A 13,920-nucleotide genomic window follows, 5' to 3' on the forward strand; every position below is an offset into this window, starting at 1 on the left:
CAGAATAAGTCGAACATCAGTTTGGAATTTGCAAGCCTGCAGTTTGCACCACAGAGAAAGGTGGAAGGGACACAACAGAGGATGCCCACAGACCATTGTTCAGTTTGTCAATTTCACATGCTGTATCTGGAATGATCCCCCCTTTCCAGTAGCTCACAGTTGGAGATTCAGAATATATTGATACTAGTCAGTCTCTGGACTGCAGACCATATATAAGGGGAGGAGACAGAGAGGGCCTGTACTCAGCTCAGCGTTGGCCTCTGTTGTTGTTTTGGTGGTACTTCCTAGAGACCCTAATCAGGGTTCTAGGCCCCATTGTGGTAGGTGTTCTGCATGCATAACCAAAGCGAGCCCCTGCCCCAACCAGCTTACAGGCTAAGAAGTAGAGCTGTTTGGTTTTATGTCCAGGAATCAATATATTTGCTTTAGTTGCACCTACAATGGGTTGTGCTGAAATGGCCCAATGTAGCCCTTGCTTATTAAATGCGTGTCCATTGTAATGCCACCAATATCCAGCAGATTGAGGGGAGATTTGCTTTTCTCTAGAGAGGGGAGGGGAAAAGGGATGGGAAGCATCTGTCTGGGGGCTGAGTAGTCCTTCCACTACCAGCCCTTGCATTAGCCAGATACATCAGAGTGGGGCGCTGTCGGGCAGGACTATGTTAGTGTCGTTTAAGCTGCTGGTTACCATCTCTGGAATATGGGGTATGTGGCTGCTGGTTGATGTCAGAGGTGCCTAAAATGCCTCTTTGATATTGACAGCATTAGAAATAGAAATAAATGAGGTGCAGATTTTCAACAGTGAAGGTGATTAATCATAAAAACAGCTTTCCCAGGGATGTGTAAAAGCCCTGCTCTAGCGCAGCCAGAAGTGACAGGCATGTTGCAGCAATGAGCTTGTCTGCCTGTGTTATTCAGAAGGTCAGACCAGATGACCGCCATGGTTGGGCCTTACAGTCTGTGACTCTGCGAAATCCTGTCTTGAGCTTGGAATGCTGGTGCCTCAGTGCAGAATGGGATTTTAGTTCAAGACATGGCCCTGTGGCTTTGTGACAAGCTTGAGAGCCCTGGGATTTTTGTAGCGGATAAAGCAGACGTGTATCCTCACAGCGACATGGGTGGTGTTTTCTCCCTGGCAGAAGGATAACTTTTGTTAAAGCCTTATTCCAAACAACATGTTTACTCGGTGAGATCATGTTTCAGCAGGGGAACTTGGCTATTGTTCTCCTCTGTACTGTTGCTTGATGCATTGGTGACACTGTACAGCTTTATTAAAATTGTTTATTAAACACAGAGCCAAATTCTGCCCTTCGAGGCGCATGCGTAACTTGAGGGCAGCTTTTCGTTGGTGCCCATCACCATGGTATTTGGCACCTCACAGGCTTTAATGAACTTCTCCTCACCACACCCTGTAGTGTAGAGAAGCATTTTAGTGGTTATCCCCATTTCACAGAGGAGTAACTGAGGCACAAAGAGATGGAATGATTTGCCCCAGGTCCCCCAGGAGAGTAGGACTGAACCCAGTTCTGCTGAGTCCTTGCCCCAGGAAGGTTAATTTGAAGGAGAAACAGCCTCTGAGCGAGCTCCCCAATGACAAGACAGGCTCACACCAAAAGAATCACCATTCTGTGGGAAGTACTAATGGCAGAGGACAGGTGTCCATCGAAGGAAACCCTGAATTCCCTGAAAATGTTCCCATTTCATTCCTAGCACTTTACTCAAGCAATGTGTCCTGAGCTAGGGTTTTCCTCCATGGGGAGTTCCCAATGATAAGATGTTATCATAGAATCATAGAATATCAGGGTTGGAAGGGACCTCAGGGGGTCTTCTAGTCCAACCCCCTGCTCAATGCAGGACCAATCCCCAATTTTTGCCCCAGATCCCTAAGTGGCCCTCTCAAGGATTGAACTCACAACCACCCTGGGTTTAGCAGGCCAATGCTCAAACCACTGAGCTGTCCCTCCCTTAGCTACTCAAAATAGCTTTGGGATTTCCTCTTTGGAAAATTCGCATCTTCCCATTATAAAATCTGTGGGCCAAATTCATCCCTAGTGTAAAGCCATTGATTTCAGTGAAGTTACGCTGAGCCTGAATTTGTTCCCTGATGTCCAGTAGATTCTTTGTTTCAGAAGTAGCCAGAACTGACGAGAAGTGTGCTCAGATTTTGAACTATATTTGGGATGATATTATGTTTGTTCACTGCTTCCCAGAAGGCCTGCAATGAAAACTTCCCCCTTTCTTCTTTCCTTCACTCCGCTCACAAAGCTAAATTCAGTTCTCATGCTGATTCCAGCTACTCCACTTGTTTTACACCAACATCAGGACAAGCAGTAGAGTGCCCTTTCCTTGGCCCTGGTGTTCCCAAAGACATTGACACTAGAGCGAACTTGGATAATTTTTCCTGTCAGAAGAAGAAGGGCAGGTCCACCTGCTGGGCGCAAACTAAATTCTTCAAAGCAGGAAGGATTATATTAGCTGCAACAACAGAAGAAATCCCACATGATCGGCAAGCTGACAAACACCATGTCTGCTTCACTGGGATGTTCACCAGAGCCTGGATTTGATGCAGTGTATGTAAATAGCTCTAACCAATGACTGCATGTGCAGATGATCTTGCCATGACAATCCAAGCATCAAACCTCCATGACATTGAGAAAGCATTAACTGAGGACCTCCAAAATATGGAGCAATATTTCCAGAAATGGAGGCTCAAAACCAAACCCTGGAAAAACAATAGTAAGCGCATTTCATCTTGATAATAAGAGTGCCAAAAACACACTGAAAGTAGCTTTCTGTGGTAAAAATATGCAACATAATTATACTCCAACATATCTCGGAGTGAAACTCGACCGCACCCTGTCCTTCCATGATCATCTTGAAAAGGTAGCTGCAAAGATAAAAACGAGAGCCAACGTAATCCAGAAACTAGCAGGTACAACCTGGGGTGCATCAGCATCAGTGTTGCGAACATCTGTAATAACACTTGTATATTCAGTAGCTGAATACTGTGCGCCGGTGTGGAGCAGATGCAGCTACACACAACTTGTGGATACCCAGCTGAATACAGTGATGCGTTGCATCACAGGAACCCTTAAGTCGACTCCAACACCATGGATACCCGTTCTGTGTAACATTGCTTCCCCGCCGATACGCCAAACTGTTGCCACATTCCATGAAGCTCAGCCAATCCAGGTCTTCGTATTCACCAAGACCTTGACAACAATGTCTTAAGTCTCGCAAGCCTTTCTGGGAACATTCGTTTAGCCTCATGCAATTGGGCTATGATCAGAAGGAGGCTTGGAAAGCAGATTGGGCTCAACAAGACTTAAAAAAATAAGCACCTTGTGCCAGATCAAACACAGAGAGTTCCTGGGTTTGACCTTCCACGGTCATCTTGGTCAGCTCTGAACCGAGTTCAAACCAACCATGGTAGATGCGGATATCTAATGCACAAATGGAAAATCAAGGACTCCGCGGCGTGCGAGTGTGGTTCCCCACGACAGACCATTGAACATATCACTACCTACTGCCCAATGTGTAAATATGAAGGAGGCATCACTGCAATAAATTCTGCTGCTCCCAGTGTAGCCGTTTGGCTCGATCAGCTTCAGGTGGAACTGTAGTTGCTGCTGTACACCAGCTGTATGGACGAAGAAGACGGATAACTGCACCCCTAGACATTTTAAAATACAGTGCTGTCCTGAAAAGCAGCTCTGTAAAAATAGCACCCAAGAGAGCAGGTTTTAACAAGCGTTCCTGAAACGGTGCCTCCTGTCCTAGGCTTGCATTTGGGATCAGCTCCTCTCCCCCGAGTCCTGATGATCTTTATTTATTGAGCCAATGAGCATGGAGCCACGCAGTGCCCTTTTAATGGAGTCACTCCCGAGAGCAGGCCTGCACTCTGAGTGCTGTGTCTGCCGTAGGCTGCACACCCGCTGACGTGGTTTGCAGATGTGAGTTGGAGATTGCAAGTTTCAAGTGTAAATGTCTGGCTCTGAGGTCTTGGGATCACGTTGCTGTTTAGTATCTGCAGTGAGGCTGAGAAGCAAGGGGATGTTTGGCATTTTTAACAGTTTTATGAAGTGCTCCAGACAGCTCTTTTTTACAGCAATTCAAGTTACGGCATGAAATGGGGTGTTCTCCCATCACGGTGTATTTATAACTGCCTTTGGGTATATCCCCTCAAGGAGATCAGCTGGGGGCCAAGTAAAACTCTACAGTAGTTAAAATCTTACCCTTTGTTGTGTTTGTGTGGTATATAGTACTGAAGGCAAGTTTTGGAAGCCCAAACCAAACCTTAATTGTTGGTGTCAATGAGACTGGGGAACAGCACATCTAAAGCAAGCCATCTTCATAGTTTGAACAATTTGGAAGCTGTTTGGGGCCTAGTTTTACATGGATTCATTTTAAATTGAGCTGTATGTCTCGTTGAGGGGGGAGCACAGCTGCGTCTTACTCTTTTAAACTGATCAGTAAGATGGAAGTTCCAGTTAATAGTATTTGTAGTGAGGCGAGGACTCACCAGTGCAGCACCTCCTGCTGGTTGTCCTGGTAATTAGCTCTTTTCCAGCATGTGGAGCGCCCTCTACAGGCTGGTGTCTCACCTGCCACTGGCTCCCATGTCCCTTCTGGACCCCGGTGCCCCTTTACCTTGGGGTGCTGCCCCCTGGCAGTGCCCCCACACCCTGGGTCTCCCCTCCCAAAGAACCCCCAACCCTCTAAACCCACCTTGCCTCAGTGGCTACTGCCAGACATCATCTAGCCCCTGCTCACTGGGACTGACTGCAGTGTAATGGCCACTCATCATTGGCAAGGGGTTAGGACCTGCTGCCTTTGCCTATCTTTGGGCTGCCCCTCTGCCACCCCAGTACCTTTCCTGGCCTTTAGCAAGGCCTGCAGCCTGGGGGTTTACCAGGCTGGAGTTCCCCAGCTCCCTTTGCCCTTCCCCAGCACTGCTCTGCTTCAGGTACCTTGCTCCCAAGCAGCTAGCCCTTCCCACTCCAGGGCTAGAGTGAGACTCCTCCAGCTTCTAGCCCATAGCCCTTTTATCAGGGTCAGCTGGGCCCTGATTGGGCTGGCCACACCTGTGGTCAGCCACTCCCTCAGCTGCTTTCACTCTTCTTCCCAGCCCTAGGCGTCTCCGGAGCTGCTTTTATCCCGTTCTGCAGGAGTGGGGCAGCTGCCCCACTATAGTATTGTAACTGATTTCTCCCATGCTGATTTCTGGTAGTGCTTGTCTGCTTTGTTAGGCAAGTGAGTGTCCACAAGAAGTGCTGCATTTTAGAGCCAGATCCTCAGCCCTCTGCATTCTTCTTTCCACAATTCAAGCAGAGTTAAAGCTAGCCTCAATGGCTACCCAGCTTGCTAGACAAGTGTCTGCCCAACACATAAAATAATCTGTTGGGACAAAGATGTCAGGCCCCACTAACCATCAACATGGAGGTGCCAGCGGATCGGGCATGAGAACTGTGAAGACACCTGTCTTCAATGCCCATCCTAACTCTGCCACTGAGCAGCCGTGTGGCCTTAGGCAAGTCAATTCATCTCTCTCTGGGCCTTTGTTTTCCTTTGAGCCCTTTGTGTCTATGGTCCATTTAGACCGTAAGCTCTTTCAGGGTGGGTCTCTCTCTTTCCTGGTATATTTACAGTATCTCGCACACCCGATCTCAGGTACTTGTATGACGCCCATCTCTGTAGTGTCCAAGCTTTGATACATTTATCCCACGCTCCACCCCACAAGGCAGGGCAGCACTGTTATCCCTGCTTGCAGAGGGGGAACTGAGTCCCAGATGAGCTGAGAGTACAGCTACTTGCAGAGCTGGATGTGGTGTTCCCAGCTTGGCTAGGTGGTCTACCTTTGACCGAGCCGATGTGCTGAGAACACCAGTGTCCCCACGCTGCGGGCAGAGGGATGGGCTAAGTTCCTATGGTCCTGGGTGGGATCATCGCACTGCTTGTTCCTCAGCAGTTGCACGGCTCTTTTTGGCGCACTGGCTTGATCGCAGCTAGCAAGCTGGTAACTACACTTCTAGCTCCACATAGAGATGCTCCTGCAGGGACTCACCCAAGGTCTCATGGATGGTCTGTGGAAGCAGAGATTTGAATCTGATCTCAGGCCAGTTCCTAAACATAGGCTTGCCCTTCCTCACAGTAGGGGCCCAATCGTGATTGGCACCTCTCAGCCAAACCGTAGTACAAATTAATAATAAAAGATCTGGTGTCCGTCTGTGTAAGCACTGAAGATCATGTTTGCTGAGAAGCAGGCTGCATGAGATTTTATACCCTTGCTTTACATCACTGATGCCAGTAAACAAGGTCGTCTTTGAGCCAACGGTTTCTCTTCCATTAAAGACCATCTGTTTTCATCAGGCACAAGGACACTCGAGCCAGTTGCATTCATCTCCATGTGCTTAGCCTCCATGCTAAAGATCCCAGAGCTTATCTGCAACGAGTCCCACATCATGAGGATGTGCCCTCAGCATTCATTTGTAACATTTTTGCATCCTGCTTTTCAATCTCCTTGTTTTTGGTCACACTACTCCAGAACCTTTTCCTGGGCAGTTTTCAGCTGTGGACTGACCAAGGCTGTTACTCGTACATATGGGTAGCCCAGATGGCACTGCTTAGCAGAGAACTGGCTCGTTCTTCTACCTAATGCTGCTTCTGCATTTATACTTCTGGGATCAGAAGCAATTCCTTTGCTTGGATCAGTAACAAGCATTTCTGTCTTACATGGGACTCGTTTTAGTGCTGTTTATCAAAACAGTGCCTCCCGTTCACACCCACAGTGTTATGCACCAGCCTTAGCATGTTTTCTGTTAGGGATATTCAGCACAGCTCCAAATCTGTTAGGAGAGTTAACTCTTTGCAAGGCCCAGACCAAAGTCCCGGGCCAAATGCAGCATGCAAAAGAAACACTCGGATACTGCCTGTTTGCCAGACTCCTGCTCCCACACTGCTTTGGCCTGCCACTGGGCTCATTCCTCTACAGTGTTTCACGCCTCAGAAAAAGCTGCACTCTAGAATCCACAAAGGAACATTTGACATTGAGCAGCCCACAGACACACCGCTCTGGATGGGGTGGGCTGTGCGGTTGGCTGGCTGGACAATTGAGGCTTTCTCTGTGAAGATGCATTTGTGCTGCTTTTCCACACTGGCACCCTGTCGCTTCCTGCACTAGTTATTCCTCCCCTGGCATCCACAGTGTCTCCTTACTCTGATCCCAGCGATAAGCCCCCAGGGCCCTTCTGGGTAAGGTAAAGCACTGCCCCTCGGGTTAGCTACCCCAGCCCCTGTGTGTCAGCCAGCCAGGTTTGCTTGCTGTTCTGTATTCCCTTTGCCTACGCTGTTGGCATGTGTTCTGTGCCAGGTCATCACGCAGCCATGGTCTTTTGAGAACCTCTTTTAAAGCTTTTATTTCGCCACCCTCCTGAGATGGGGAGGTTTCTTGTGCAGCGCACATTTTGTTTTCAGTCAGTGAACGAGGAAATTTAGATTGTCTCCTTCATTCCATCTAGTGAGGTTAGCTGCTTATTTAAGCTGCTCTCCCCACTCAATCTATTCGTGGTACACTTCACTGAATGGCTCCAAAGAAGCAGGGTGCTGTGTCCACCTACCCATCGAGAACCTCCTTCCCATCAGCTGCTTCAGCCCTGCTGTTCTTGACTTTGCTGACAGTGCGTTTATTTATTGATGAACCCATATTGGTAGCTGCTGTCAGTTTGTAGTGCCCTGACACCAGAATGTAACCAATTTCCCTTAGGTTCAGGGCTTCTGGTAGTGCTACATTTAAAAACACAAATGTCTGCGAGGGGCGGTGCCCCCTGCATGGCAGGGCTTGCAAGAGTGGGAAGAGAAAAAAGAGCTAAAGCTCTTTTGCTTTAGAACATACCAGATTATGTGCAGAGATTAAACTCTCCTGTCTGTCTCAAACACACGTGCGTGCATGCACGATCTCTCTTTTTCTCATAGACGCGCGCTTGCTCTCGCTCGCTCTGTCTCGCGCGCTTGCTCCCTCTCCCAACAAGAAAGGATCATCTCAGTTTTCTAAACCTCACTGCTCCAGTGTCTTCCAGGCTCTGAAGGTGGCTGGGATGTTAATTAGTCGTAGTAGCAGCCTTATTTATATAGTGCCCAGCATGTACTAAGTGGGTTATCTGATCCAAAGCCTGTTAGTCCATGCCCAAAAGAGCGTACAGACTGCACAGACCGTGCGTGCTGAAAGCCCGTTTACGAGCCCACTCATGCAGTGGACCCAATTTATAGAGACAGTTGGCAGTGTTCCCTCTAATTTTTTACGTCCATGTGCAGAATGTTATGTGCACCAATATGGAGGTGATGTGTGGCAGGGGTGGGGCTAAGGGGTTCAGAGTGGGGAGGGGGCTCAGGGCTGGGGCAGAGGGTTGGGTTGTGGGAGGGTGAGGGCTCTGGCTGGGGGTGCAGGCTCTGGGGTGGGGCCAGGGATAAGGAGTTTGGGGTGTAGGCTGCCATGGGGCTGTGGTAGGGAGTGAGGACTCCCCCAGCCCTCTCTCACCGCAGCACCCTGGGGCTGGGGAGAGGCACCTCTACCTGCAGGGGCAGCTCCAGGGGAGAGGGGGGATGAGGCACTTCTCCTGACCTGTGTGGCCCTTTATAGCCTGCTGTAGGGCCGTGCAGCTTAGAAGGAACTTAGACAGTTGGGACTTCTCATAAGCTTTGAAACACTCTAAAGAGGGGGAGCGTTTTCAGCTTGCTGTTCGGGAGCTGTGCTGAGCAGCTCACGTTGATGTTAGGGAGGGTCTCAGAGCTACAAGTTCCCGGAAGCTGCCGTGCCATACGCTGAAGGGGCATGAGAGGATACAGTACACAATTACACTGCCCCTAAAACATTGCCATCCTGTAGAAACGTCCTCGGCGCCAGATCCCGCTCCCCACACAAAGCAGACAGTGCCATTTCCCCGTCTGTAAAATGAGGGTAATGATGCTTGTCTCCTTTGTGAAGCGCTTTGAGATCGACTGATGAAAAGCACTAGCTAAGAGCTCGGAGGCCGTATTATTAGTGATTAATCACATGAGCGAGGGGACCAGGATTAAGCTGTCTTTGAGGGTCTCAAAGAGAGATGCTTGAGTCCAGACGTTTTGGAACAGTTACATTGTGCTGATCAGGAATTGACTGTACGAGGAGTTTGTTGCATTTACGTCAGGAAGGAATCTGGCATGGGGAGCTCGCACAGATTTCCAGGAGGACGGAACTTGGCCAGCAGACTCTTTGTTACTGGTAATGATGCAGGAGCCAGGCAATTAGGAAAGCCATCTTTTTCACTTGTAAAACACTATAAATCCAGACCCTCCCCATGCCAATTTTACAGGGCATTTTTCAGGGCATTAACCACGCTTCACATTGACAATGGTCTGCTTCGACATAGGTCACAAATTAAATGAATTGGTAATATCAGCTGCTGCTCCAGTCATTTCTGTATAACAGTCTCTTGGAAGGAAAGGCCAAGGACAGGATTTGTACTGTAAGTCAAGACTGAGGTTCTTTGGACAGGCTGCTGGAGAAGGCTTGCATGATGCTGGGCTACAGTGTACGTAGCTGGCTGCCTGTGGCAGGGCAGGAGTGGGAACTTGCAGCCGTCCAAGTGAAAATGAATGGGAAGCTTATGAGTTTCAGTCTGAGCCCTAGGGTAGGGTGGGGATTTTCAGTCAGCAGCACTGGAGTGTGGAATTTATACAAGCAGAAGCCATTGTTATGAAACCTTGAGGACTGTGCGGCTGATGCCTCCTAAGAATTGGGTAAACCAATGTGCGTGTCACCTGCAGCAATTAAGACTCTCACGTCCCATCGCACATGCCTGTGTGTGCGTCTTCAATCCAGCCAAGCTCTGCTGTGCTCAGGACCAGGAAGATGAGGGTTGGGCAGAGGTGATGTGACACCACCTTTAAGTTCCCCTAGTCCTGGAAAACACTGGAGGATGAGCTGGGGGATGGCAGGCGTATGATGGAAAGACAGCTAGGTCAGCTCCACCCCTCTGGGAATGCTGAGTACTTTGGGGGAATCCCTGGGTAGCCACGTAAGCCAGCTGCAAATTTGCCATCGGAGTAGTGCGAAGGGGCCATAATGGAGCAGAGAATCTGGCTCTGTGCGTGGGAGAGCGAAAGAGAGAACATGAGTTGGGGAAAACCTGAGGATGGTGTCTCTGAATCATTTTGCCTGGACGTTTCCCACTGCCTTATTCTAGACATGTTGGACCCCTCAGTTTTGCTTTTCCAGGCAATTCCAGGAGACGGCTGTTTTTCATGTTGAGAAGATGTAATCTTCACCATGTCAGAGCCCCCTTTGCTCAGAATGCACCCATGTTTGTTTGGAAATCAGCTGCTTTCCACTAGGGAACGGGCCTGGTATCAGTGAAGGATCTGCAGGAAGTCATGAGTTTTTCAGGGAACTGGGCCCATCTTCCAGTTCCTAAAGAAACCCGAAGGCCTTCGTGGAGCGGGTGGTTTGGTGTTTCATTGGAAATATTTCACACCACTCAGATATATTCTTTCTAGCTACTGCCATATGTTCCAGTCCCCACTGCCTCCCCTCCCGAACCACGAGCACCTGCCCAGGGCTCCAGGCCCCCTGGCTTTCCCTGCCCTGCTCCATCCAGAAGCAGCAGTAGTAGCCAGGAGGAACATCCTTCCTTCATCTCTGAACCAAGGCCTCTGTGGGGCACACCCTTGGCTTGGCTGAGGTGCAGAGCAGCCATAGTCAGCTGTAAACTTGGCTTAAAGGCTCCCCTCAAGGGTTTACCCTGCCTAGGAGACATAGGAGCTTCTCCGCCACGCTCCCTCCTGGCCAGGATGGCCATTCGACTCCCTGGGGTCGTGAGCAGCTGGTGTAATGTAGGTCAGCACCAATTGTATGCACACCTAAGCACACATATGCGGGAAAGTTTGGGCCACAGTGGAGGTGTGTGTCCATAAAACAAGGGCTGCGTCAAGCTCCAGCCCGATGCTGTTAGAACTGACCAGGTTATAAGCATCTTTTAAAAAGGATTAACAATGGCAATGCCAACAGACGTTTAACAGGTGCCACTGTAATTACTAGCGCTTCTAAAAATAAAACCAGTCTATGCGCTGCTGCCTTCCATTGACCTGCGGCGCGGTTTTAGGGAGCCACATATTTCAGGACCCTCAAAGAGTTTTTCTAACAACAAAAGATATAGTGTGGCTGGGAGCTGCAGAGAATTGAAATAGAAAAGGAAGTGATTTATTAAAGGGCTGTGTGCTGAAATCGCAAGGGTGTAATATTTAAAATCTCCCATCCACTTTGATGGGTCTTGGATCAGGCCCCAGATCGGTGTGGACCCAAAGGAGGAAAACTGGAAGCATCTCTTAGAGAGAATTTTTTTAGCTCTGCCAGATTGACAGTGTCTGCTTCGCTGATTTAGCATCCTGTCTCGACTCATTCTGAGACACACAGTGGGATGTATTTGGGAAATGGCCTTGCACCCCTAACCCTACCATGGTCCCAGAGACAAGTAAGATGCTGCTGGCTGTCACCACAACTGTGTAAAAGTGGAGTCATTCTAGATAGCTGTTAAGTCAGGAACGTGGGGTGTATTTGGGTTGACGTTACCTTGGGCAAAGGAGAGTAGATAATGTATTCCAATTCACAACAGTCGAGGTGTTTGCTAGAATGTGAGAGTACTAGTGTGAGGGAACTGGCAAGAAACAAAATGTGCCCATGTGGCTTTTCCGAAATTGGCACAATTGAAAGAGAATTTTGGGTATAAAAAAGCAAACGTAAACCTGGGTCTATCTGTGTGTGCGCCTGTGTGCACAAGCATGTGTGTCTGTATTTGTGCATGAGCATGTCTGTGTGCACACATCTGTGTGCACACGCTTGTGATTTCCTTGGAATAGGCTTGTTTTCATTGCTGAGCAGTGAGTCTAGCTGCCTACAGTAGAATTGGAGATTTGTGAGTGTGTAAATAGGGTTTTGTCATAACCAACATTTTACATTGAACGCAACTGATGTCATGGAGAAGGATAACGATGATGATTACAAACCCCCATGCTCACCTCGCTCTGGACCTGATCCAAAGCCCATTGAAGTCTATAGAAAGATTCCCATTGCCTTCTACAGGCTTTGCATCGGGCCCGCCGTGCATGCAGCTTCTTTCTGTATCAGCTGGCATTTTTCACAGATCAGGAGTGAGATCTGGCCTGACCATTGTTTTGGGGCAGCACTAATTCACATGTGTTCCTACTGCAGCTACACTGAACTGCAGCTGTAGTGGAGAGATTCATTGCCAATTGAGGGAAATCTGAAGGCTGCCACAGTTGGGTCTAGTATCAGTTATTGGGTTTAGTGTGTGGGTGCTGGGTGGCACCGGTGGCCTGTGGTATACAGGAGCTCAGACTAGGTGATCAGGTGGTCCCTTCTGGCCTTAAATTCCATCACTTCTGTGACTTCGACATTCTCCAGTAGAAGCTTCGACTGCTAAGACAGCAATGGTGGATATTCTTGTGTTCAGCACGGTAGCGTCTTCCTTCCCAAAGCATGTTACAAAGTACAAAGGCATACAAACTGACTACACACACACACATCATCTCACCCATTCCTGAGAGCGTCACTTCTGGCCTGAAACATAGCAGTAGTTTCCCAATGCACAGCAATCGTTTAGGGCCCCGATCTGACAAGGCACTTAAGCATATGGAATTATCAAAGTGGAGGGCTGGACGGGAGCTCAAGAGATCATCTAGTCCAGTACCCAGCCCCTTGCTTAATACATGCTTAAAATTAAGCACCTGCTTAAGTGCTTTGCTAGATCTGGGCCAAAAGAGAGTGTGAAAATTCTCTTATCCAACTGACCTTGCTGGGGGAGTTGCCAAGATGGAAACTGGTTAGGACGCTTGGATAACAACTCTACTACTCTTACCAAACTGCCATGGGATCTTTAATGATCACGTGTGGTCCAGACTCAAGAGCTTTGTATTATGTCTTATCCAGAACATGACACCTCTAGTGTCCCAGTTCCTCCTAAAGCCATACCGGGGCACTGTTTTAGTTCTGGCCCAGAGAGAAGAGTACCACCTACCAAGTCACCTGAGTGTTGTTTGGTCATTTCTCTTCCAAATACTGAACCTATCTGATCTTGCCTACTTTGGGAGATCTGACAAGATCATGGCACAAGGTGACTTAGCTGTAGGTTTAGTGAGCCTCATGTAATGGTCTTCTCATTCAGACAGGTCCAATACAATGCCAGATGTGTGCAAATAATAGCTTCCGTGTGAGGAACACAGATGTTGGTAATGATATGGATCCCAACCTTGCGGGATGCTTAGCATGTTATAGGAATAGGCCCATCGAGGGGTCAGGTAAAGGAGAAATTAATTTGGGAGAAACTGGTTGGGAGTGAGGTGACTGGTTAATTTGCGCCTGCTCTGATTGCTGGCCTGCATTCTTAATTGTGTCGTTAAACTATAAAGATCATCGATACTCTTTGTTCTTACAAATGAAGAAGTCTTTTGTTTAGAATGTGTCACGTTCATGTGAGTCAATAGAAACAAATGGATCACACGTAAATGACAGTAAATTAATAGACTGAAAAGCAAAGCATTTTGATGTTGCTAACCACGCTGTCTACAAGGGTTTCCAGTGTTACAAACTAGACTTTGACTGCCATAATCCAAGACCGAGCATTGTGATAACATATTTTTCCTTTTTCTTACATGCAGACTACGTTTCCTGTGACTCCATCACTTGCAACTAGTCCCACCATGGCTTTTAGTCCCTACCTAAGTCATGTTTCTCCTGGGATGGGCTTGGTTCCTGCAGAGCTTTTACCAAATACGCCTGTCTTGGTTTCCGGAAATCCTACTGTTACAGTACCGGGAGGCTCTGTTGCTCAGAAACTGATGCGTACGGATAAATTGGAGGTATGTGGACTG

The 13,920-nt window shown here is 48.4% G+C and overlaps 1 protein-coding gene across 8 annotated transcripts in view; it reads left to right on the top strand.

Moving 5' to 3' along the window:
* MBNL3 (muscleblind like splicing regulator 3) overlaps nucleotides 1-13,920 on the top strand; it is a 122,806-nt gene that overhangs the window by 79,020 nt on the left and 29,866 nt on the right. For all 8 annotated transcript variants that reach the window (XR_012160639.1, XM_073358508.1, XM_073358510.1 and 5 more), the window contains one exon: nucleotides 13,708-13,908. Coding sequence is in view for 7 of the 8 variants with exons in the window: in XM_073358508.1 (XP_073214609.1) it covers nucleotides 13,708-13,908 (201 nt within the window). In the remaining variant the exon portion in view is untranslated. The remainder of the gene's footprint in view (nucleotides 1-13,707; nucleotides 13,909-13,920) is intronic.

Source organism: Lepidochelys kempii, chromosome 9 (assembly GCF_965140265.1).
Source record: "Lepidochelys kempii isolate rLepKem1 chromosome 9, rLepKem1.hap2, whole genome shotgun sequence".
In the NCBI taxonomy this organism is placed as follows: domain Eukaryota; kingdom Metazoa; phylum Chordata; order Testudines; family Cheloniidae; genus Lepidochelys; species Lepidochelys kempii.